Source organism: Marmota monax, unplaced genomic scaffold, assembly GCF_021218885.2.
Source record: "Marmota monax isolate L192 unplaced genomic scaffold, Marmota_monax_Labrador192_F-V1.1 WCK01_AAM20220418_F8-fsc00007, whole genome shotgun sequence".
In the NCBI taxonomy this organism is placed as follows: domain Eukaryota; kingdom Metazoa; phylum Chordata; class Mammalia; order Rodentia; family Sciuridae; genus Marmota; species Marmota monax.
In genome coordinates this window covers 5630765-5656541 of record NW_026692781.1, presented here as the reverse complement: position 1 = coordinate 5656541, position 25777 = coordinate 5630765, and the positions used below count along the sequence as shown (strand labels likewise).

The window sequence follows — 25777 nt, the reverse complement described above, 5'->3', positions numbered from 1 at the left end:
GAGACTGAACATTATTCAGCATTTCTAAGTTTCGAAAGTATTTATTTTAATGTACATTTCTAGACCTAAACTAGAGAGGTCTGGACCTTTACTATGAATTTAGCTTTATAGGAACTTTTTATTTTATTTTATTTGTTCTAATTAGTTATACATGACAGTAGAATTCATTTTGACACATCATACATAAATGGAGTATAACTTCTCATTCTTCTAATTGTACATGATGGAGAGTTATACTGGTCCTGCAATCATATATACATATAGGGTAATAATGTCTGATTCATTTTACTATTCTTCCTAACCCAACACCCCCTCTGCTTCTTTTACTCCCCTCTGTCTAATCCAAAGTACTTCTATTTTTCTCTAGTCCTCCTCCTTTCTTGTGAATTAGCATCTGCATATCAGAGAAAACATTCAGCCTTTGGTTCCTTGGGATTGGCTTATTTCACTTAGCATGATATTCTCCAGTTCCATCCATTTATCAGCAAATGCCATAATTTCATTCTTCTTTATGGCAGAGTAATATTGTGTATATATACCACATTCTCTTTATCCATTCATCTGTTGAAGGGCACCTAGGTTGGTTTATAGGAAACTTTTAGATACCACTACCCATGACTAATATTGCTACTACTTTTATCACCATTTTATACTTTGGATATTAGGTGTCCCCAAAAAGCTCCTGTGTTAATGCAGGAGGTGAAATGATTATATTATGAGAGCTGTAACCTAAGCAATAGATTAATTCATATGATAGATTAATAATTTGAAGAGACTAAACATAGGCAGGTGGGGAATGGCTGGAGGAAATGTGCACTGGGGACATGCCTTTGTAGATTATATCTTGTCCGCTGGATCCTCCCCGCACACCCCGCCCCATATCCTGGCCACCATAGGTGAGCAGCTGTCCTCTGCCTGACATTCTGCCATGATGTTCTGCCTCATCTCAGGCTCAGAGCAGTGGATATGAGACCTCTGAAATGGTAAGCCAAAATGAACTTCTCTTCCTCTAAGTTGTTCTTGCCAGGTATTTTAATCACAGTAAAGCAAAGCTGACTGATGCACACCATGACAACAACTCCCCATTGTCTCTCATTGAGCACTTATTATATGTTGGGAACTGTGCTAGCTCATTGGTATAGATTATCTCCAATCATCCCAATTATTCCCTTTTTGCAGTCTAGGATACTAGGGTTCAGCAGAGGAAGGAACTTGCCCAATATCTCAATCTGTAAGCAGTTGAACTAAGATTCAAACCCAGGTCTGTCTCCAAAGACTATCCCTTTTCCACCCCAGGGAGATAACACACGGAGTGTCTACCATCTCATAAGCACCAGGCCTGCAGTCCCAGCTCCTCAGGAGACAGGAGGATCACAAGTTTAAGGACAGCCTGGGCAACTTAATGAGACCCTGCCTCAAAAGAAAATAAAAAGGGCTGGGGATGTAGCTCAGTGGTAGAGTACTTGCCTAGCAAACATGAAGCCCTGGATTCGATCCCCAGGACCACAAAATAGGGAGTTTTCTGGAGGATTCGTTCTGTTGTGTCATCTCAGCACCGCCGCATGTTTCGGCAGTGCATCTCCACAGAGTGTCTGTGGAGATACGTGGCAATCTGTACTTCACAGCCCACATGAAAATCTGGCCCACAGTCGGCCCTGCTGACTGGGAGATTGTTTCTCTGGCTCATCAATTCTGAGGTTAGCCCAACTGGCTCCAAGCCCCACAGCCACAAGGGTGACACACAGGAGAAATATGTGCTCACTTTCCCCTCTTGTGAGGTGCCAGCTCTCCTCAAGTCGCCTGAGTCATGCATGTCCCCATCCCTCTGAGGCTGAACCCTCACTGACCAAGCCCCTAGGAAGTAGCTTCTCTGGGGATGGGTTATAAACTGCTGTGTGAAAACATCCGCACCAGGATTATTGATCTCTTGCCTCCTTCGTATGGGCTCCTTTTACAACAACAGGCTGGCTGTGCTAGAGAATGTCACATAAAAAGCCTGGCGAGAGCTCTGCCATATGCAGGCCAAATTAAATTAAGGGGCCTAATCCTCACCATTGTACTTATCAGCATTAAAATGGAGGATTACCATCATGGAAGCAAAGCCCCATAACACAAAAAGACTATTTCCATGCCGTCACCCACTGTACATGGTCACAGGCTCACGTAGGAATTGAAGTGGGAACCAGTCACCCCAACCACTACCTTCTGCTTTCATCCTGAGGCTGGCGTCCCCCTAGCCAAGTGACCCCACTTCATCACACACAGATGGGAGCAGCTTTCCTATGAGGCTGTAGGCTTTCTCCCAAGAACTGGATGCTGGACTATCCTCCATCAATCACAGGGAGACAATTTTATGCCAATGAGGGCACATTTCTTAGCTGATTATGACTTAAGATTTAAGTTATGATAGGGACCACACAGATGGAGCAGAAACAGGCCTGCACTAACCGTGTGGAGCCTACAGAAGCAGCAGAATGTCCCAGTTAAAAGCGTGGGTGCTGGAGCAGAAGGCCTGTACCCACATCCTAACTCTTGTCGCTTTACTAAATGACATTAGAAAGTTACTTGTAATCTCTGAATGTCAGTAATTATAGAATGGGCTCATCTCCCACAGAGGAGATACTTTAATGCACATAAGATGCTTAGCACAGGGCCCAGGAAGTTGTTAACGGACACCAAGTGTTAGCTCCTGTTATTATTGTTGGAGAGGGAAGATCTGGATTCAAACCCCAGACCTGCCATTTATCTCTGCGTGATACTGTGTGATCCCGGGAGGTACAGACTAGCTGATCGGGAGGCAGCACTTGGTAAACCTGACACATCCAACCCAGCACTACCCTATTTCCTTCCTTACTTCCTTTTTTTGCATCCTGAGTGCTGAATGAACATAAGGCCACGCACATTCTGTTGCTGGGCACCTGGGAGCTACTTAGCCTCCCCAAGTTCAGTTTCCACATCTATAACATGGAGTAGGTAAAGCCAACCCAAAGACTGGTGTAGGAATTATGTGAGATAACGTGGAAAAAGACCTGGCCTAGCGATAAAGGTTGGGTGAATCCGAATGTTGGCCTCAGCACTCCCCTGTTCCTATTCTCAGCAGTCCTCGTCATGTCTGGGTCTGCCTTGCTGAGTCTTCCTCTGATTTCCCTTCCCTCCATCTTACCCTGGTACCTGTCCAGCCCCATCACTGTCCCCTCAGGACTCGGGACAACACATATTGTTCGTTGCTTCCCTGATCCCTTTCCTCTTTGCCTACTCTCTCCTGTAGACACTGAAAATGCCAATACTCTCTTTCCGGGCCTCCACCGCAGCTCCCTGCAAGGCCACCATTGCAAATTCTGGCTAGTGACATGCAAGGAGAGTCTCCTGGGGGACTTGTAGAAAAGTCCAGAAGGAGGCTCCCGAGGAGAACCCTTTCCCATTCAGCTTTTCCTCCCCATGTCACACACTGACATGTGAGGAAGTCATGCTTAGTGTTGGTTCAGTCACCGTGTGGACGTAAGTAGGGGCGCTGCTGACATGCAGAGAGCAGCAAAACAGAGATGCAAGGGGCATGTGTCCTAGACGACGTCCCTGAGTGGCCAAGCAAGCCAGCCCCAGAACTTCTGTCTTCAGAGATCATGTCCTTAAATCTTTGGTTGGAGGTGTGTTACTTGCCACCGAGGACACATTAGGATAAGTCAGCTGTCTTATCCTACCTACCCTCTGAGCCCTCTATCCTGGCCTAAGAATTCCTTCCTATTAACTCTCATGTTGATCCACGGAACACTGAGTTAGTGATCAAACAGAGGGGACCCCGCCCCTGGGGTGGGGATGCCATAACACACTATCTGATGAACTATTCTGGACCTTCTTGTCACTGCCACCACCCTTGTATTGAGCAAGAAGAACATTTTCCTAATAAATAAGGAATGGCCTTGGAAGTCAATTCCATAAACTTACTGAGTACCTACTGTGTATACTGATATTGGATATAAGAAAGAATAAAATTCAATCATTCCCCTTGAAAAGTTAAATTTTTATCACATGATTAATCACAACGCTGGACAAAATATGAACAGCACCAAAGAGAGAGACAAACCAAAGTGTGGTCTGAACCTGGTCTTTGAACTGCCACCACTCACAATGATGTAAGGAGCTCATGCCCAACATAAATCAATTCATCACTAAGTTTATTGTTTAGTTGAGCTGATATTTTTTTGTAGCAAAGGTTTGTTGGTGGAGAAGGCAGTGGATTGATTTAACTTGGCACAAGTTCAGCCAAAGGCTGGCTATAGTTCAAGGAGTATTAAAGAGAAGTAAGGTCCTCATGGAAGAAAAAGGGACATGACAATGTACTTGGATGAGAAGGTAAGAGTTGAACAGAAAAGAATGGGCAGAGAGAAATGAAGCAGGTACGTTGATAGAACAGTAAGTCTGATTCCAGTTAGCCCTAGAGTGGATGTGAGGAGAAATTGGAGGTGAGCCCAGAGGATGAACTGGAGTCGGAAGTGAGAGGTGTGGCACCACAGACTGGGAAGTCTGAATCTCTTTTGGTCTAAAATGGGAAGCCATTAAAGTTCTTTGAACAAATCAGAATATGTTGTAGGACAATTGATCAGATGTCAGAAATGAAAGCTTGTCCATAAAGAGAGAAGAATGAGAAGTAATAGCAGACCTGAACCAGGGAAGGATGCTTAGAAGATGTTGGAGGTGGGGTAAAGTAAGTGGTAGGGATCAAAAAGGACAATGCCAAGTTTCAAGGCCAGATCACAAGATAGTGTTTTTGCCTCTCATAGAAGTAGGAAGGTCTGGAGGAGTAGGTGCTTTTGTGGGGGCTTTCTACTGAGGCCTGGTGTGCAGGAATTAAGAATACACGTCTGGGCTGGGGTTGTGGCTCAGTGGGAGAGCACTTGCCTAGCACATGTGAGGCATGGGGTTTGATCCCCAGCACCACATAAAAATAAAATAAAGGTATGTGTCCATCTACAACTAAAAATAAAAAAGAATACATGTCTGGCAGGAGTGGGGTGTGGCACTGTGGAGGTGAGAATAGAGATATGGGACTCAAACTCACATAGCTTGAGACCTGATGCCACAATATACCATCAAGAGATGACATCCGTCAGGTGAGAAGTAGAGAAACAGGAGAGCCCAGGACTTGGAGAACTGCCTGCCTTCCGATGGTAGGTAGAAGAAGGAGCATGGAGCCAGAGAAAGCAGAGACTGGGGATGTCTCTGAGGAAGAACCTGAAGAATACGGTACTGCAGACTCACGTGGAAGAGGACAATTCAAGGCAAATCTGGCTCATGGAGCTAAATGCTGCAAAGGGTTAGTGAAGATGAGGCTCTAGCAACTGGGAGCAGAGCTTCCCGAGGCCGGTTTCAGGGATGTGGGGGCACCAATCAGATTTCAGGATTAAGGAACAAGGGCTCAGTTTGGTAAAGGATGATGCAGCAGATTTAGGTGTCAGTCTCCTGAAGTCCACTGGTAAAAGTAGGAAAAGGGAGGGGCGGGGCTGAGAGGAGGTTTTGTCAGAGTGGGAGCAGAGCTAAGCAAAAGGGAAAGAGCTGGCAGAGCAGAAAGATCCAGAAGCAAGGTGAGTGCAGCTGGACCTCAGCAAACAGGACCCCAAATATGTCTCTTAGACTTCAAACTGGGAGTACCTGGGAAGCTGCAAATGCAATAAGAGATTTCTCTGCAGTTGCCTATCTGCCTAAAGACCGGACCCACCAAAGAGGAACACAATTGCCTCCAATCTTCTTCTTGAAATTCATTAGTTATATATATCAGAGGGAAAGATGGATAATTCAAATATCCCACCTAGAACCCAGAAGAACTTCAACTCAGGCCGCTGTCTGTACTCTGGGCTTATTCTCTCCCCTAAGAATCCTTTATTCTTCTTCTAAAATTGCCCACAGCCCAATGACCCTGTCCCCTCTCCTGCACAAAGAGGGTATTTAAGTCTCAAGCATCTGTGCTTTCTTTGCATTTCGTATTTTGTGTGGCTCCCCCACACACGTGCATGTTAATAAATTTGTATGCCTTTTCTCCTGGTTATCTGTCTATTACCCATTTATTTGCATTAGACTGTTATTGAACATTCGGAGGGCAGGTCTGAACTTTCCTATAGTGCTGATCTCAAGGGCAGGGACACAGTGCCAGAAAGATCTGTGGTCTGGGAAATGGGAACAAAGGATGGCTGAAGGAAAGGAAAGATCATACAGTGCAGGCAAGGGCAGTGCGAAGAGCTCAGATATGCTCAGTGAAGTTATCTGTTATCAGCCTGAGGGGAGTTAAGCTGGGGTTGAAGTCGTTTTCAAAATTGGTTCACTGACTCGTCCAAGGTCAAACAAATGCAAAAATGTTAGCACTAAGATCAGAACCCAAGTCTTCCACCTGCCAAATTCAGTGATCATTCTGCCACATGGGAATTCTAAATTTTGTTATTCTAATAGGTACTGTTAAGTGTTTTCCTCAAATACCCTTGATTGAGCCATTCTATTTGGACAAGTAGCTAGAGTAGTCTACTTCAAAAAGTAGTCCAATGGCAATTTGAGACCACTAGGGAAGGACTGGGTTGAGAGTTTAACTTTTCAAGTCTCTAAACTATTAAAAAGTCTCCAAAAATTAAGATTTTTTTTAAAAAAATTGTGAACCTGGGCTGGGGACATGGCTCAAGCCGTAGTGCACTCACCTGGCATGCGTGGGGCGCTGGGTTCGATCCTCAGCACCATATAAACATAAAAATAAAGATGTTGTGTCCACCAAAAACTGAAAAATAAATATTAAAAAAATTGTCTCTCTCTCTTCTCTCTCTCTCTCTTAAAAAAAAAAATGTGACCCATGACAGCTTCTCTTTCCATTGTGAAAAGAGGCAAAGAACTCTGTAATGACCTGCTTCTTTCAACAAATCCTTTACTAAACTCTTCATGAAGTTTCCCACAATCAATTTGGGGCAAAATACAAAAGACAAGCTTCCTTCCCCCTTTGGATCTTCCCTTTTCCATAGTCCACTCTTTTCCTGAAGCTGTGTCCTCCTCCTGGTGACCTGGGAACCTCTTCTGGAAGAAGGTCAGTTAGCTCTTTTCCCAGAAGAACAGGCCTAAGAGTTCCTTAGGTTTCCAAGGCTTGGTGTCATGACCTGAGCTCACAGCAACCATTAGGTTACTTCTGTAACCTTAGTGGCTCAGATGAGTGCTGAAAATAGTGCACTAGAGCCCTGGGCAGGCTGGCTCCACTCCTTTTGAGTTAGCTTTAACAAATACTTGTGGGTAAATAGGCAGTTAGAGTCCATGCCAGGTTTGTTGACATGTTATGTGCTACAGGATGCTTAGCAGTGTCGCTACCTTCTAGATGCCTGTACCACGACCCTTCCTTTCACAGGTGTGACTAACCACCAACAATGGCTTCAGACAGTACCAGATGGCTGGTGGTGGGACCGAGGGATGGGTTGCCCCCAATTGAAAAGCACTGCTGTGATCTAATGCAGTCAAGAACTAGACAAGAACCCCCCCAAACAGGACAGTGTTCAGGTTGCCCTTGTAGAATCAAGACTTGTGCTCACAGGATAATGATATGTGAGAATCGGATGGGAAACACATTTTGACTCTACTCTCTTCAATTCACCAACATGACAGTGGTAGGAATGCTGTACTGCCAGTTAGTGTTCACCATCCTAATTTTTAGAAAATCTAGAAGTGACCCAACCAAAGTATAACCGACAAAGATAATTCATAGACTTGGCAATTGTGCATAATATGGGAGACACTAAAATGTAAAGAGTTAGAGTGGATCACCTGAGTTCACAACAGGAAACTGGTGTGGATGGAGAGTACTCACCAATTTTTCTTAGTGACATCAGGAGAGTAGCTTGAAGTCTCTGAATAGTCATAGTCAGATTCTACTTCTGGGTGGCTTTTCAGATCAGGAGCAACCCTCAGACCTGAGAGAAAACAAATGAGTGCTTAGAGGTTTAAAGCTAAGTTCAGAAGCAGAGAGTTTAGATTTTGTTGCCATCTGCACCTTAAAGCTCTTCTCTCCCTGCTCTCATGCCACTCCCTGACCATCTGGAACCTTTTTCTAGGATATGTCATCAAAATTGACCTGTGTTCAATCCCCAGGACTGCAAAAACAAAACAAAATCCTGACCTATGCTGGGACTCCAGGTCTTGCTCGATGCCAGGTCCCAGCTAGCATGTTGGATAAAATAACTCATGCGACTTCTCTCTGGTGATGTATATAAATAGTGGACAGAGATTAGAGACCTCTAGGTGAGGCAGGCCCAGCAGAAGCAGCATGCAATAGTTGGAAGAGCACTGCTAGTCCTGTCTGGGCTGCCCACTGATGTGGGCAGGAGGTGGAGGAATGAATTCTCACAATGTGGTAGGATTAGCTGTAGTAGGACATCATCATCTCAGAAGTAACCCATTTCTACATATTTTTCTTTTTTGTATTGGGGATGCACTCTGCCACTGAGCTACATCCCTAGTCTTTTATGAATTTTATTTTGTGACAGAGTCTTGCTAAGTTGCTGAAGCTAGTCTCCAACTTGCCTCAGCCTTCTGAGTAGCTGGGATTATAGGCGTGTGCCACTGTACCTGGCTTCTAAATTGTTACTGAGGGCAATTTACTGATGAGCTTTTCAAGAGTGAGGGCAACAAATGCAATTGTTTCTTTGGGCGACTATGTCTTCCATGACTAATCGATCATGGCCCTCTTGTCCTCTGAATCTTAATTCAGCTTCAAGTTCCTCAACATAACACATCAATGGTTGTCAAAGCATGGACTCTCAGCTAGCAACATCAGCATCACCTGGAAACTTGTTGGAAATGTAAATTTTTGAGACCTACACTGGACCTAGTGCATGAGAAGAAACCCTGGGGGTGAGCCTGGCTATCCCTGTTTTTTTTTTTTCTTAATTTAATAAAGTAAAATGATGTATTTGTTTATTAATTTGTTCTGTCAGGCATGTTCACTTTTTTTCTAGAGCATTCGACCTACTAGTTTTTATTCTAATTTATTATATACGACAGCAGAATGCATTACAATTCCTATTACACATATAGAGCACAACTTTTCATACCTCTAGTTGGATCCCTGTTTTTAATAAGCTTTCCAGGTGACCCCATCCCTGTTGAAGTGTAAGAGACAGTGTTCTCAGATCAATGATTCTTAATCCTGATATTTCATCAAAATCACCCAGGATGATTTTTAACATGCCTGAGCCCAACCACTAGAGATTCTTAAATTGACCTGGCTTTTGCTAATTGATATTAGTAAAAGCTCCCCAGATGATTTTTTTTTTTTTTTTTGGCAGTACTGGGGATTAAACCCAATGGTGCTATTTTTAAGGCAAGATCTAATTTGCCCAGCCTGTCCTTGAACTTGCAATCCTTCTCTGCCTCCCAAGACACTGAGATTAGAACCATAGTTCTAAGTAGTCACTTCCAGTCAGTTGGGGTAGGAAAGAGAGTCTACACCTATTCACCATCCTAATTTTAGATAATCTAGAAGTGACTAAACCAAAGTATAAGCTGCAAAGAAAATCTATAGACTTGGCAATTGTGACATAATTTGTAATGTAAAAAAGTTGAATATTATCATACTAGAACATATGAAATGAAGCATAGCAGAAGAAAAAAATGTAGCAATCAATGGTTTGGGGTTGTCTGTTTTGGGAAACGTATACTCTGATTTTGAAGTGTTATTTTGGTTCCTTAAATCTAAATATCTCTGTGTAGAAGAAATGTAATCCCTTGAGCTATTAGTGGTAGATCAAGCCATCTGTTGTTGTTATTATTGCTTTAGACACCAAAAGGATAAAGAAAAAATGTTAATGGAACATTATTATGTTTTTATTATTATACTAAAAGCATTATAACCAGCAATGAAAACAAAATTGGAAAAAAAAAAGAGAAAAGGCTAGAAATGCAGCCTCAGCCTTTCAGAATATCATTAGCTGATTCCCTACCTCCCCCTCCTGCAGTCTAATGATTGATAAACTCCAGTTAAAGCACCAGGCCGGTCTTCTTTCTCCCTCTTGATTGTTCGGCCTCAGCTCACTTGTTGTTGTGATAAGCAACATAAAAGCAAAAGCTGATAGAAGAAGAAAAAAAGAAGAGCCCACTTCAGGGACACAAATATTTTTGTTTCCTTATTAAGATGGAAAATTGCCCCAACTAATTTGTAACCTAGTTTTCTGGCCCAATTCAGTAGCACCAAGAGCTACCACTGATCAAAGCCCAAATGGTACTGCCCCTGTGGAAAGCTGAGACTGCAGGCTTTTGTCTGTACCTACTTCAATACCCTTAGTTAAAAAAGAAAAGAAAAATAGTGTTCAATAGCAATCCAAACAGGTAAAAAGCACAAAGAAAGCCCTTTTTGGTATGGGACTCTCCTTATGAGGGTGCCATGTTCAAGACCAGAAAAAGAGGAAGAAGCAACATCTTTACCTGGAGCTCAGAGAATACCCCCAGTTACTTGGTTTTCATTTCCAATAAAAACACATAGAATTTCTGTTCATGTAATTGAAGGGAAAACTTATTCCATGTTTCTTATTCATTTACACTTCAGTCATCAAAATATTGATTTTAAGAGTTATTTGAAGTACAAAAACCAAACAGAAAACTTAACAGAATATTCTTCATAAAGCTTAGAGGAAGTCTGCGCCTCCATCCCCCAGCTTTGCCTGAAGAGCAGGGAGAGGGATTTAGGTCAGACTAAAAAGATAAACTTAAGTAAATTGAGATTATCAATCCATTGAGTTCAAAGCAGGATCCAAAAATTGTCAAGTACTTTTAAGTGTGTCCTGGTGACAGTTGGAATCACCTAGTGTCTCTCTGGAAAATTAATCACTGCACAAGGAGATTAGAGAAAGAGAGATATGGAGAAAGAAACAAAAGAAACAAGGTCACTTCTTTTAAGTGAATGGGTGGGGTTCAAGGACTTTGGCCAGCCACATGATTAAAAAATAAAACTATAACCTTAAATGGCAGAAATGTTCATAAAATGCCAAACTTGGGGAATGTCCAGCAGGGGCCATAGAGGCTTCTCCAGAGTTAGGAAGGTTGATTGCTAAGATTTCTGGTTTCAAGAAGTAAAGCAAAATGGGGTGTAGAGTTCTCCAGAGGAGTTGGAGCCCTTCCAATATCTGATTGAGACTATAGAGATATATATTATATCTTAGAGCTTATAGAATAGAAGCTATTCATATTTTCCAGAAAAAAAATGAGCTGAGTCTTCACTAGACTGTTTTGAAATAAGACGGGCAAGTGTTTGTTTGGTGGTCAGGGGAAGAAAAGAAAACTCCCTTATCAGGGTTTGCAAATTCAAATGCTTTGGGATCCACCCAGGAAACCAGTTGGAGGATGGGGAGTGGGGAGGCCTGCAGTGAATGAGAGAATGCCCTTCCCACTTAAAGGTCCTCACCTGGGCAGAACCTCAGGAAGCTAAAAGAGAGACATGGGACAGAAGGTCCCCAGAGCTTCCAGTAAAACCAGCCTCACCAACACCTTCATTTTGGACTTCTAGTCTCCAGAACTGTGAGAGAATAACTTTCTGTTGTTTGAAGCTATAGAGTCTGTGATGATTTGCTATGGCTGCCCTAGGAAACTAGTGTGGGGACTGGGGTGGCATGACAGGTGTTAAGGACTAAAACTACTAGAAGAAAGAAACAGAAAAAAAAGATCAGGAATCTACATTCAACTTGATCTGGCTGCTGGGGAAGAAAAACTAGAGATAGGGAAAGCTCCATTTTTTTTAAACAAACATTAATGTATGGATGATTATGTTCTGCGTGTTGCCTTAACCCTTAACAAAAGTTAACTCATTTAAGCCTCAAAGTAACCCTAAAAGGTACAGAACACTATTATTCGCATTTTGCAGCTGAGAAAATTGAGGCAAAGGTGGATTAAGTGACTTGCCCAGTGACACATAGCTGGAGAATGGCAGAATCAGGGTTCAAACTCACATACTTTTGCCCCAAAGTCTGAATCCCTAAATATTATATAGTGCAGCCCCACTTACTTAAACATTTGAAATTATCATCCCTACTTAATCCCTTCTCTCTCTCTCCCCCTCTCCCTCCCTCCCCTCCCCCACCCTCTCCCTCCCTCCCCTCCCCCACCCTCTCCTTCCCCTTAATATATGGAAGCAAAAATTCCGGCTTTCCCAAATTCTCTCATGTTCCTGGAGCTCTGAAGTTCCCACAGGTCAACAGCTGCAGGCAGAACTTCTGGCCTGGCCTAGTGTTTGGTGACCACCCAGAGGATAAGACCCAAGCACTGTTTCAGCTGGGACAGAGTCTTGGTAGGGTTCCCAGTTGGTGATCTGGGCTGAGTAAACTTTCCTGCCCCCCTAATGGCCCTGGCAGAGAAAGTGCATAAAGATGAGGCTCCAAAGCCCAGCCTTCCCCTTCTAACCACCGCTGGCAGATTTCATATGGAGCCAGGGTGGTTTCTGGCGGAAGTGACAGCTGGTCAGCAGCCATCCTATCAGAACATGAAGAGCCCAACTCGTGGGAGGTCTGACAGGCAAATGCCACCAAAAGCAACACCGAGAAAGTCAAATTCTTTTCTTCAAGAATAGGGTCTCGTGAACAATTTTTTTTTCTTCCTACACCATATTTAAAATCCTGGCCTCTATCTCCAATACACAGGGCAAGTGCAATAATTTTCAGGCCTAGGAGAGCATTTTCCACTTTGATTCTCTAGTACTTAATTCCAGTTATTATCCCAGTTAAACGTTCACAGAGTTCAAAGAAAATCTTGCCTGATAATTGCTTTCCCCAACTTGGAAGTGAAGGAGGGAGGTTTCCCCTTACCCTAGGAATCAGTTTCCTGCTTGTCTGCGGAAGTTCCTTCACTCTGAACATTTAGGGGCTGTCGTTCCATTCACTGTATTCTCAGTCAGCCTCCAGCTGGATTTATTTTTTTGTAATTTATGCCCTGCCTGCTTCCAAAATGGGATTAGAGGTAGCTTCGTACAGCCTGTGCTCCTTGAGGCTCTGTTCATTGGCCATTACAGTACCCCTCGCAAGCCTGGGGCACAGATGGCAGTTGGTTCCACATGAAACTGTACCCAGTTGATGGGGAAACAATTTTAATGTTGTTTTTGTGACCACCCCAAAAGCACCTAGCAGAATGTTTTGCACTGACAGAATGTTGAGAAAATGGGGAGGAGTACAGCAGATCGAGAGTTAGGAAATCTTGATTACAGGAAGGTTCCTGCTACCATATGTAAAATGGGTAGAATTCCTAGCCTACTTCTCAAGGTTACTATAATGATAATTATTGCAAGCAAATCAAGGGAAAGCTCTTTGTATAAAAGAGCTTTCACTGTAAATTGCAGAGTATAAGATGTTAGGAAAAGTATAAGATGTAGGAAAGTAACAACTAACCAAGAAAGAACTCCTACCTATTGGATCATTTTAATTTTTTCCGGTGCTAGGAATTGAACCCAGATCCTCACACATGCTAGGCAAGTATTGTGCTACTGAGCTATATCCTTGACTCTCTAGAATTGTCGTTGCTCAGATAGTTCTGGTTTCCTACCAAGCAAGTCACTTATTTTCCTATAACTTTTACTTAAAAAGATAAAGTTCTAATTGCTTATATTGGCTTTATTCATAATCACCAAGAAAGAAAAAAAACCCAAATGATAAAAATGATGGTATAGCCAGATGAATCTCCAAAGCATTATGCTATATGCAAAGAGCCAGACTTAAAAGTCTACCTACTGTATGACTCCATTTATAGAATTCTCTGGAAAAGCCAAAACTATAGGTACAGAAAAACCATCAGTGGTCACTAGGGGCTGAGGATATGGGAGGAGGACCACAAGGGAACTTTTTGGAAAGTTGTGAAGGGAGGTTACCTGGTGGAAAGTGTTGGACCAATCTGATCAAAGTATTTGAGTTGTATTGTATGTAAATCATACCTTTAAACCTGACCTTTAAAAAGTTACTTGAATTTGAAAAAATATAACAAAAAGGGTTCCTTCTCTTCAAACTGGGCCTATTCCTGGGAAGCGGGGCCAATCTGCCTCTCACCCATCAGGAGAGGGTGTGAAGGGAGGGTCTTGCTGTGGATGGGGACCCTTCACAACCATTTGCAGCATTGACCCTAGCTGGTTTTGACACTAAGCACTTGGCTCAGAGTCTATGAAATTAGCAAGCTCTGGTTGCTTGTACCTTTCAACCGTCACAACTTTATTGATGAGAATGGCTACCAGCTGTCACCCTTGCCTCCTCCTCTGTACTTGGCCATTCAGACTTCATGGCCACAGCAAATCAAACTGAGATCCCGCTATGGCTCTTCGTGTTGGGGTTTGAACTCTTGGCCAAATGGCTGCAGCTCAGCTGTTATGCTGCCAATCACCCGTCACTGTGGGTTAAACTTGATAGGCACACCAAGAAATCTCAGAAATCTAAAAGGCCACTTTCTTTCCACACCAGCAAGCAACAACTCTGGGTGATATTTAGTTCCTGGACTTTAGAATTTCTGGCTTTGTGGGCAAAGGAACAGACTTGCTATCTTCCAGAACAAGTTGCAAAAGGGCCTCCAACTAGTGAGGGGGGAAATGGTGTCAATCATCTATCACTTAAGTTTTAAGCAGTTTTGAATTTCCAAAAAAAAAAAAAAAAAAAAATTATCCACACAATTACACAATTGAATCAAGCTTTCAGAACCATGGAACAAAGCTCTTTGCAAAAACAAAGGCAAAACCAAAACCAGCTTCCCCTGTTATTTTGTGTTCTAATTTTCCTCTGACAAGTAAGACACAAGTTAAAACTTGGAGAGTTATCTTTTTATAAAGATTTTATTGTAACTATTTGAGATATGACTTAAGCAAGACATAAGTGAAGACTTGGACAGTTCCTTTTTTCATAAAGATTTTATTGTAACTGTATCTAAGACTTGACAGGCACATTTTTCTATGAAAGTAAGAGATATAGTTTCATCTTTTTGAAGTTCCAGCATTCTTATGCTAACCTTAGAAGAGTATTTCACATTTAGAAAGAGATACAGAGAGGGAACATTTGCTCAATATCTATCACGTGCCAGATACTGTGCAGGAAGGTTTGCATATAGTATCTGCTATAGTCTGCACACGGTCCACAGAATTAGGCCTTAGTGGGTCCCATTTTGCAGCTGTCAAGACTTAGGCCGAGAAGTTAAGCAGTTTCCCTTAAAACTATATGGCGAATGGTGGCATAGCCAGGATTGAAAGCCCATTATTTTGACTTCAAACTCCACATGCGTGGGATAGCAATATTAACTCCTCCCAAAGCTTTGATTGGTATCTTATGTCCATGTCCAAGATGACCATCAATGGCAGAGTCTGGTCTACTGGAAAAAGTCTCTGAAAGCATGCTTAAACTCACAGGATACATAAGGGGAGATAATATATTGGGGGCGATGACTTCTATTCACAAGAGTTTTTTGAGGAGAAGAAGGCTGATCTTTATTGCCACAGAACAGTTAATTTTTCCTCTAGGTGTTTCTTCACTATTGTGTGGTTGAAGCTTAGAGAACTAATAAGCTACAAAATGTAATAACACGTTTTATTCTTCTCCTGTAACAAATGGAAGGCATGGCTTAAAGTTTGCAGTGCTGCCATTCCATGCCCTGGGGTGGGGTGTGGGGGATGTGGGTGTCCGGAGCTGCCATATAGGAGCTGAGCGCCCCCTAGCTTTGAGTGATGGAAATGTGGCGACTGGCTTTCCTGACCGGGAAGCAGGTGAATCCCCATCTCCACTCAGCAGAGGAGCAAAGCTTTGGGAGTAGGCGTCACCCAATGGAGTGGGCTGCTTTCTGGTTCCTTTGTAATACTACCCCTGACCTTTTATGGATAGAATGTTCCATGGAACATCCCCTTGTGTGTCCCCTATATAAGAATAAATGATTCAAGTGACTCTCTTTCCAAGGGACCCCTAAGGTCGAGAGCCGTGCCTGGATTTTGTAAAGGTACTTCTGTGTGTTGTGTGCTTTTTTTCACCATTTTCTTCAGTTATTGAAGTAGTCCAGAGTTTGTGAACCCAGCATAGGTCGCCAACTTGGATATATGGCAATAGGCGGGTAGCATCTGGGCACATCCTTTTTATCCCCCAAAGACCTTCTATCTGAGGGCCATAATGGAGAGAACAGATTCTGAACTAAAGAGGCTTTGACCACTGACTTCCTCTGAAGTTTTGTTTGTTTTGTGTTTGGGTATAGGTACTTAGGATTGAACCCAAGAGCACTCTCCCTCTGGGCTACATCCTGCAGTTTCTCCCTCCTTTTTAAAAAAATTTTATTTTGAGACAGGGTCTCAAAAGGTGCTGAAGTTGGCCTCCAACTTGTAATCCTCTTGCCTCAGTTTCCTGGGTAGCTGAGATTACAGGTCGTCCCATCCTGAACTTTTAATCTCAAATCCTGGAGATGCCAATTGCTACACCAGAGTTTCATGGTAAGCACGTTTCCCTGCCATGTCAATGACAAGCATATGAAGCCACCAGCCCACATTGACTTTGCAGCTTTCTGTGTATGTACTAGGTGGACGGGAAACACGCTGTCTGTCCTCTGGCTTGTGCCATCCTAACATAGCAATAATTTTGTTACACAGCAAAGGACATTCTTCTGCATTCCAAACCAAGCCATGAAAAGAATTCTTTTGTTTGTGCCAAAGAGAGATTTGGCAAGGCTCATTTCTTGACAGATACCCTGAAGCCACAGGCCTGGTCTTTTCCCTGCTGTAAACCACTCGCTATGAGCCACACTTCTGGTGGCTGTCTGTGGGTCCTGACCATGCTCACAGCAGGCACGTTTTCCCAAAGTGAATCATGATGCTTGCCCCACCCCCCCCCGACATTTCCCCCTCCAAAATGTTAAGCCTACAGCTGTCAGAAATCAGCCCCAGTTCTTCACTGACTAAGAGCTGGAGAGACAAAGACAGCATGACAGTGGACTGAGCAGGACCCCTGGCCTCAGCCTGAAGGGTACCTTGTCATCGGGGAAGCAAAGGTTTTAATACAGGGGAGCTAGTTTGCAATTCGCAACTCCTCTCAAGCCCAGGTGTACTACGTAATTTTTTCCTCCAGATGTTTCTTTGCTAATGTGAGAATTCTAGCCAGAAATGCCAGGAAAGGGGAGGTGGCCACCTCCTGCCCTGTGGCCAAGAAGCATTTGGAACTTGTCTTCTCTCACACCTGTGCTTCCTCTGACAAGGACTCAAGCTTGAGGAATTAAGTTTTTGTGAAAATTGAACAAGAATCTTTCTAAGAAAGAGAAATGGAGTAAAGAAAAAACAGAGTGGATGTAGAACAACAAATGGAGACACAGAAAGAAGGGACAGAGCCATGCTTGTGCCCCTGGTTTATTCCATGTGGACCTTTCTCTCAGCGTCCCTCTTGCACTCCTCCTATTTGGTTTGTGATCAACAACCCACATATGCACAACTTCATCAAAACGGAAAATATCTACCGTGATCATCTCTACCTGCATGAGTGATATCAATGCATAACCAGGGCTATGTTAAAGATGGGTCTTGCCCCTTTGCATTGTTTTAGATTTTATGAACTTCTTTACAATGTCTATTGACATAATAGAGATCTCTCATTTATTTAAATAGGGTCCCTTGAGGAAGAGCATATTTTAGAGTTCTCTACATTGGAGTCAGAAAATTTGAAGCCCCCAAACAAATCCTATTGTTTACCATAATGGCCCCAGCATAGAGCGTGTGCTTAAACGAAGCACAGTTGAATAAATGAATGAATGAAAGAAATGCCCAGATTAAAATGAAGTTGTCCGGGACGCCTACAGATACTTGCAGAAATCTGGTTCCAGGAAATTGTTGCACCCACCTAGTTTTTACCAATCCACCAAAAAAAAAGTGCTAAAGGAAACAACCTAACTTTAAGTTAGTAGAAAAGGCTAGCAAAAAGCCCTACCCTGAGAGAGCTTAAACATTGAGACAGTTATAAATACAAAAACAAAACAAAACAAAACAAAAATAACCTTTGCAGAGTCAGGCCATCTTGATGTGGAGCTTGCTTTCCCTCCCAAAAGCAGCATTTAAAGCACTCAGGGTTCCAATCACAGGCGGTTTAAAAATGCCTGTCCACAGACTCAAGGCGCCCCCTTGGCCTCTGCTGACACCCAGAAAAGCATTCCCCCAGAGGGCATCAGAGGAGAAATGCCATTGATGTTGGTGCTATTGTTATCTTCTGGTGAGGGCTGTATTGTTGGCAGGGCCCAGAAGGGAAGTAGGCAAAGGCCCATGGGAGAATAGCGAGGAGAACAGTTTCCACAGAAGCAAGGAGATGAAAAGGTGCTGTAAACCAGTGGCTCTCCTGCCCGTGTGTGTGTGTGTGTGTGTGTGTGTGTGTGTGTGTGTGTAAGAGGGGAGGCAAGGAGACAGACAAGCCAGCCCCTTCTGGGAGACACTCTTTGAAATTCCGTTCCCAGCTCTTAGGGTTCCACGGTCACCTACTCAGAGGGCATTACCCACTACTTTGCTCTTTAAAAAAAAATGAATCCTGAATTAGAGGGTGATTTTAAAGTCAGTGGTATAAAAAAATCAAAGAATGAGACAATATAGATCTTTTAGAAACTCCCTGTAGGTAGTTTGTTTTGATAGTATTCACTGAGGAATATGCACTTTTTTTTAGTTGGATGAATGTAGTTAAATTCATTCTGTGAGATGTAACAGCTAATTAAAAAAATAATAGATTAGTAATGAAGTAAATACATTAAAAATAATTTTTACTTAGAATAACTCATCTATTTACCAATTTTAAAAAGGACATTCTTTTAATTTTTTGGCATTTAAAGGAATGCATTTTCCTATGACAAGAGAGTATTATCAAACTTCACCAATAATTAAAAAAAATACCACTTTTGCCAAGGTGACATTCAAAGTCATTCCCCCAGCCCCCAAAGGAAACTGGCGAACAACCCATTGGCATAGGAGCCCACGCTCCCTCACCGCTGGTCTCCCCACAGCTCACAAAGGCCCTTCATTACCTGCACGGTTAGACACATAGGAAATGTGCCCTCGTGTACCCGGGGTGTTTTATCCACATGTTTTCTCTTCCAGCATTTGATCACTGGCTGGTGAACTGTTTGGGCCCACAGAGATCTCCAAACCACCAGCTCATGTATTTAAAAGGCATCTGTTTATTTTGAAAATGCAAATATGGCCTACCTCAAAGACTGACAGGCAAGAAGTGACCCACTGAGCTCGGGGAGAGGCTTCCAGTCTGAAGCCCAGTCCCTCCCTCCATCACACCAAGATCACTCTCCTCCTCGGAGCCACTTAACCTAAGCCTGGGAATCTGAGGGAAGGGCCCACAATTAAACCGAGCAGGCTCATCTCTCAAGAATCAGCCAGGCGGATCCTTTTACCCCCAATTTAAAGCCCTGAAGAAGCCACTTACAAAAGGACCCTGAGCCTTTGAAACAGAGGTTCCTCCTCTGAGGGCTGCCTGGAGGAGGGCCCCATGGTGGGGACACCAGCTCCGACCAGTGGCTGCCCAGTCCTCCCAGGGAGAAAGCCCGGGAAGGTTAATACCGACTTTGATCTCTGTCAAGGCATACCAGAAAGAATTAATTTACATTTCAGATGAAAAAGGTTGACAGCATGAAAAGGCAGCTTGTTGCTGGTATGTGAATGTGCAGTAATAGATCGGGAATTCTGAGAGGAAGTTCTGAGGAAGCTGAAGGGATCAGCCACGCGGCTGCTTTATTGGGAAGGAGATGAAAGGAAAACAAATTTCAATATGCGCTGCTCTGCAGCAACATGTAGGCCAAATGCTTCCTAAATTTCAAGGGCTGCTCTTTTAAAAAAAATATAACGTATCTTAGTGACAACATTTTAAAAAAATGACTACATGATCCAGAACTAGAAATACCAACAAATGCATTTCACAGAATTTAAATTCTAAATAAAATGATTTATTGAAAAAATAATCAATTAGAGATTAATCTTAGAAAATAATGAGAGGTGGCTATGCTAAGGTATTCCTGAGCCTTTCCCTGTAGGTTTCAAAATTGAGGCAACTGCTATGTCGGGGGTCTTGTTCCACTTGGAAATGTCCTAGTGGCAACAGGAGGGGCTTGTAATGAGAAGATCATGCTTTGGGAAATCTGGACCCCAAACAAAGTCCAAATGTGTTGCTTTGCTTTTCAGGTAAATATAACAATGCCTTCAAATCTAAGCTTATTGAGGAAAACATTCTTAAGTCAAATATTCTGCCTATGAAATCGCAAATGCTGCCATCCTATTTCTGGAATGCAAAACCAGCACACCAGTCCTGTTGTGGAATTGGCTGAAGGGCAGAGACATTGTTTGCTTTCTCTTTGGCTGCCACCAGGGAAGTGGTGGCATTGGTGCCACCTTCATGCCTGCCTAAGACCCTGCAGAGTTGGTTACTGTGTGTCCCCACATCACTGGATAGTTGGGATCACTGGCTCTGAGGCTAAGGAAGAGGGGTGTTTGCAAAGCTTTGGGGAATAAAAAAAAATGGAGGAGGCACTTTAAAGAAATGCGTCCTGTCCAGTTCCACAAGGCACCCAGCCTGCCGGTGCTACACTGAGCATGATGATGCAGCAGAGCTGTCTCTGCTTTGATGCAGCATTCATTTGGCATTACACAGTGCAAAACAGGGAGCCTCTCAAGATGATATTCAGAGAAGGAAAACTGGATTTATGATCTTTACATACTCTGTGTTAACCAATGTACAAGCTCCAAGTTTATATTTTTAAATGTGTCGAGATTTGGGCCAAAGCATAAGATCTGAAATTAGCCTGGTATCCTCTTTTGATGGAAGATTTTGTATGTGTGTGTGTGTGTGTGTGTGTGTGTGTTGTGTATTGGGGAAGCAGAGAAAAGATGCAAGGTGAATTGTTCTCTTCCTGAGACTTTGAGGTTCTTGAGCTTAGAATTGTACTGGATGATGTTAAAAAGTTACACATTTGCATTTAAATAGCTTCCAAAATATTTTCATTCTGAATGAAGATTTCAGGCCTCCACTGGGGTCTAAGACAGTTCGCAGAAGTATCCTGGGAGCTGAGTTCTGTGTAGGGACCTGTTTGAAAGGTTGCAGCTGTCTTACTCAAGAATTTGCTTCCAGCTTGGCATTTTTCTGAAACCCTATCTTGCTCCCCATTGCTGAGCTCACTGGCCTTGACTCTCTCACTCCATCTCCAATTTCTTGTGCTCCTGAAGCTCCTGGCACACATAGGAGCTTGTTTCTTCCAGATCCTCAATTAGGAATATACAGCTTCAAATGAGGAAGGGAGATTGGCCCAGCAGCCACAGTGGACATGCCATTTGCAGAAGAGCAGAGTGACCTGAGAGCCAGGGAGGGGACAGATGAGCCAGTAACCAGAGCACGTGGTTCTCAGGCTGCCAAGGGCCAGCTGAGCCATAAGAGCCACCATGTGCTCACCCCTGGGGCCCAGAGGACCACACGAGCTATATACAGGTCTGGATTGGGGAAACTCTGGTGGCTGGGAAAGTTGGCTGAGTGAAATTCCTTCTCTGCAATGCTGAGAGACAGACAGGTCTTGCAAATAATCAGAGACCTTCTAAACCAGTGTTGTGGTTGCACAGATGAGGGACTTGTGACTCCAAGAGGGAAAGAGATTTGTCCAGCTGGCAGTATGTCTGGGTTCAAATGCCACCTATAAGCTATGAGATGGTGGACAAGTAACTTCACCTCTCTGTGCCTCAGTTTCTTTCCCTAGAAAATCAGGACTATCAGAGCCTCCTTAGTCAAGCCTGGCACCTACAAATGCTCACTGTGACCCATGAGGGTGGGGGTGTCGGAACAAACGTGAGGACCCCCCCACTGGAACCGTTGGTTTACCCCAGGGCTCCTATTATTAGCTTTCCAGCCTTTCTACACATATTTGCATGTGAATATTTTCAGGTGGACACTGTTAAAATGATGTTTGAATTACCTGCTTGAATATGAGCAGCAGACTCACTCCTTCTGTTGCTTATTTTCTTAAATTTGCTCCGAGCTTCATATCCTCTCCAGGCTAAAAATATAAAACCATGTGCTAGGAATGACATTAATTTAAGAACGTGCCAGAGAATTGATATAAGCTGTTTCCCCCTCCAATCTATTATGCCTCTCCTCCTCCCTCTTGCTTTCTCACTGAACAAAATGAGTAGACCTACGTGAGCTCTGGTGGGGAAGTGGGGCCTCTGTGTACTGGCAGCTTGGCTTCCAAGATGCTTCTGAGGAGGCATTTATTTTTGGTTTGTTTAAGCAGTGAGTTTCCACAGCACGCTGAATTCTACTTAGGAATCACTTGGGTCAGCTACGCCAGGTGAGGTGGTTCCCTGGCATTCCAATCCATGGGGAAAACCTGTCTTTGGGACTTGGGGTCATGGGGAGGATGGCGGGAAACCGGGGCTGGAGGGGTGGTGGAAGAACTGAAATAGACTGGTCCTTTTAATATTTTGTATTTAGGAGAAAGATATAAACATGAAAGAGAGAGAGAGAGAGAGAGAGAGAGAGAAAAGAGGGGAGTCCAGGGAAATAAGGATCACTCTGCAAGAAGGGTGCTCAGGGAGGGGAAGTGGCCATGGAAGGGGAAAGGCAAGGAAGACAGCTGAAGAGGACAGGACAGAGGAAGGGGCTGGGTGAGTCCTTCAGATGCAGACGGAAGCAGGAAGCCACCCAGCAACAGCAGCAGCAGTAGCTCTTCTTTGCTACCCCACCTCGGCCTGAGCATCACAACTTCTTCCGTACATGGTGGTCCTGGGTTCTGAGAGCGTGAAGGAGGTCATCCACCATGGTCAAGATCTGGTGCTTTCAAAAGCAGACATGAAGACCAATGGAACAGAATAAAAGACCCAGAGACAAACCCACTTACATACAGTGATCTCATACTAGACAAAGGCGCCAAAAACATATAATGGAGAAAAGATAGCTTCTTCAACAAATGGTGCTGGGAAAACTGGAAATCCATAGGTAATAGAATGAAGATGAACCCCTATCTCTCACCCTGCACAAAAACTCAACTCAAAGTGGATCAAGGACCTAGGCATTAGACCAGAGACCCTGCTTCTACTGGAAGAAAAAGTAGGCCCAACTCTCCACCATGTTGGCTTAGGAACCAATTTCCTCAACAAGACTCCTAAAACGTAAGAAGTAAAATCAAGAATCAATAAATGGGATGGTATCACACTAAAAAGTTTTTTTCACAGGAAAGGAAACAATCAACAATGTGAAGAGAGAGCCTACAGAACAGGAAAAAATCTTTACTGCCTTTACCTCAGATAGAGCATTACCCTCCAGGATATACAAAGAACTCAAAAACTTAATACCAAAACAAAACAAAACAACAACAACAAAACAACAATCAATAAATAGGCAAAGAAACTGAACAGGCACTTCACAGAAGAAATACAAATGGTCCAAAAAATATGAAAAAATGTTCAACATCTCTAGCAATTGGAGAAATGCAAATTAAAACAACAGTGAAATTTCATCTCACTCTAGTCAGAATGGCAATTATCAAGAATACAAGTAACAATAAATGTTAGCAAGGATTTGGGGGGAAAAGCCACACTCATACATTGCTGGTGGGACTGCAAATTGGTGCAACCGCTATGGAAGGCAGCGAATTCCTTAGAAAACTTGGAATGGAACCACCATTTGACCCAGCTATCCCACTCCTTGGTCTATACCCAAAGGACTTAAAATCAGCATCCTACAGTGACACAGCCACATCAATGTTTATAGCAGCTCAATTCACAAAAGCCAAGCTAGGGAACCAACCTAGGTGCCCTAAAACAGATGAATGGATAAAGAAGATGTGGTATATATCCATAATGGAATATTACTCAGCCATAGAGAAGAATGAAATTATGGCATTTGCTGGTAAATGGATGAATCTGGAGAATATCATGCTAAGTGAAATAAGCCAGTCCCCAAAATCCAAAGGCCGAATATTCTCTCTGTGGATGCTAATCTGTAACAAGGGAAGGTCAGGAGGGGAAGAATAGAGTTCATTGGATTATACAAAGGGGAATGAAGGAGAGGGAGGGGGAATGGGAATAGGAAAGACAATAGAATGAATTGGACGTAATTTCCTATCTTTATATATGACTACATAACCAGTGTAACTCCACAACATATACAACCATAAGAATGGGATCCTAATTAGAATAAATCATACTCTATGTATGTATAATATGTCAAAATACATTCTACTGTTATGTATATCTAAAAAGAACAATTTTTTTTAAAGGAAAAAGAAAAAGATCTGGTGTTTTTACAACCACTTGTCCATAGCACAGAAGCTCAGCTGCTGTTGATAGTACAGTGACTCCTACACGTGTACGGAGGCACTCACAGGGCCGGGCAGAGGGAAAGGAGCCTGATGGTCGGTTTCCTTAGTCTACACATTCCAGGTGGGCTAGCAAAGCCAGCCAGCCTCTGATGGGGTGATGTGAATGCATGGTCCTGAGTGTATGTCGCAGTAGTAATTCTGAGAGACGGGGCACGTGTGGGTGTGGTTGGGATGTGACACCATTGGGCCCCTCATACTGCCTCTGTCTTGTCACAATGACTGTGTGCTCATCTGCAAACTCAGGAACTGTGGCATTTTTCTCAAGGCTACATCCCTATCACCTGGTACAGGTGGTAAGCCCCAGTACTAATAGAAGGTGAGTACTCAGAAGACTGTATGAAAACAGGTCATTTACCTGACTGGATGGTGATGGCACCCTTCTCTCTCTTCTCTCTGACTCTTTTGTATCTCCTGGCTCCAAGCCACCCCTTGGTATACGCCTGTAGGATAACCACTCTGCCTATGACTTCTCGCAGTAGCAGATTTAATTGCTCGACGTGGTAGTATTTGAGAAAAACCTGAAAGGATATATTAATTTTAGCATTATATATGGGCTTTCCAACAGAAATCCACTGTACCCTAATATATTCTTAAGGTAAATGCTAAAGTTATTATTTAATTAACATTTACAGTGATTTGACAAATGCTCATGTCACTGACTTCTTGGGGACAAATACAAGTCTCCTTCTCAAGCTGAGCCAAGCCTTGGTTCTTGATGTAAACAGATGATGATGTTATGGGGTATCATGGGTCCCAGGTGCTCACCAGGCTGCCCTGTGTCAGTCAGAAGTTCCACTTTCTCAGCCTGAGCTCTCTCTCCTTGTTCCCCACAGCCTCTAATGGAGGTACCACCAACAGGACAGACCATTGGCCCATGGAGGAAGTCAGAGGGAGAAGAACCTGCATGACCCACGCTGATCTAATTTCTGCTGAGGAGCACGGTGCTGCTATGAGCTCTTGGGCTAAAGCTGGCTTTGTGGGGAAATTCAGGATGGGCCATAAAATCCTGGGATCCTGCAAGGGCGTGATGTTCTCCCAAATGAAAACCTATACACGATGAAACTAATAAACAAGGTAGGCAATAAATAGCACAACATGAGTCTAATGAAAAAATGCACAGAACTCCAAAGGAAACTCATCACTGCCATTAATATGATTTGTATATTTGCACGTGTGCTAGAATACAAAGTCTTGAAAAGGGGACATTTGAAAGGGAGCTCAAAGATGTCAGTCTAGAAATGCTAAGTGACTCTCAAATTACATGCAGAACAGAGGAGGCAACTTCCCTCCTCTGGCCTCTAGGGTGCCTGGGCTCAAGAGCAGCAAAGATCCTTTTTAGGTTAGGCTTTTGCCTGCTAAGCTACACCCCTTACACAGCTATTCTTGCCAGAGATACCAGCAACAAGAAATACAGGCACACCGGAAAGCAGCACACAGGGATGATGTG

The 25777-nt window shown here is 43.3% G+C and overlaps 1 protein-coding gene across 2 annotated transcripts in view; it reads right to left on the bottom strand.

Annotated features, from left to right (window-relative positions):
- Positions 1 to 25777, bottom strand: part of Myo3b (myosin IIIB) — a 430473-nt gene that overhangs the window by 132534 nt on the left and 272162 nt on the right. For both annotated transcript variants that reach the window (XM_046447494.2, XM_046447495.2), the window contains exons 27-29: positions 24686 to 24848; positions 21925 to 22005; positions 7823 to 7925 (exon numbers count right to left, since the gene is read on the bottom strand). In XM_046447494.2, coding sequence (XP_046303450.1) covers positions 7823 to 7925; positions 21925 to 22005; positions 24686 to 24848 — 347 coding nt within the window. The remainder of the gene's footprint in view (positions 1 to 7822; positions 7926 to 21924; positions 22006 to 24685; positions 24849 to 25777) is intronic.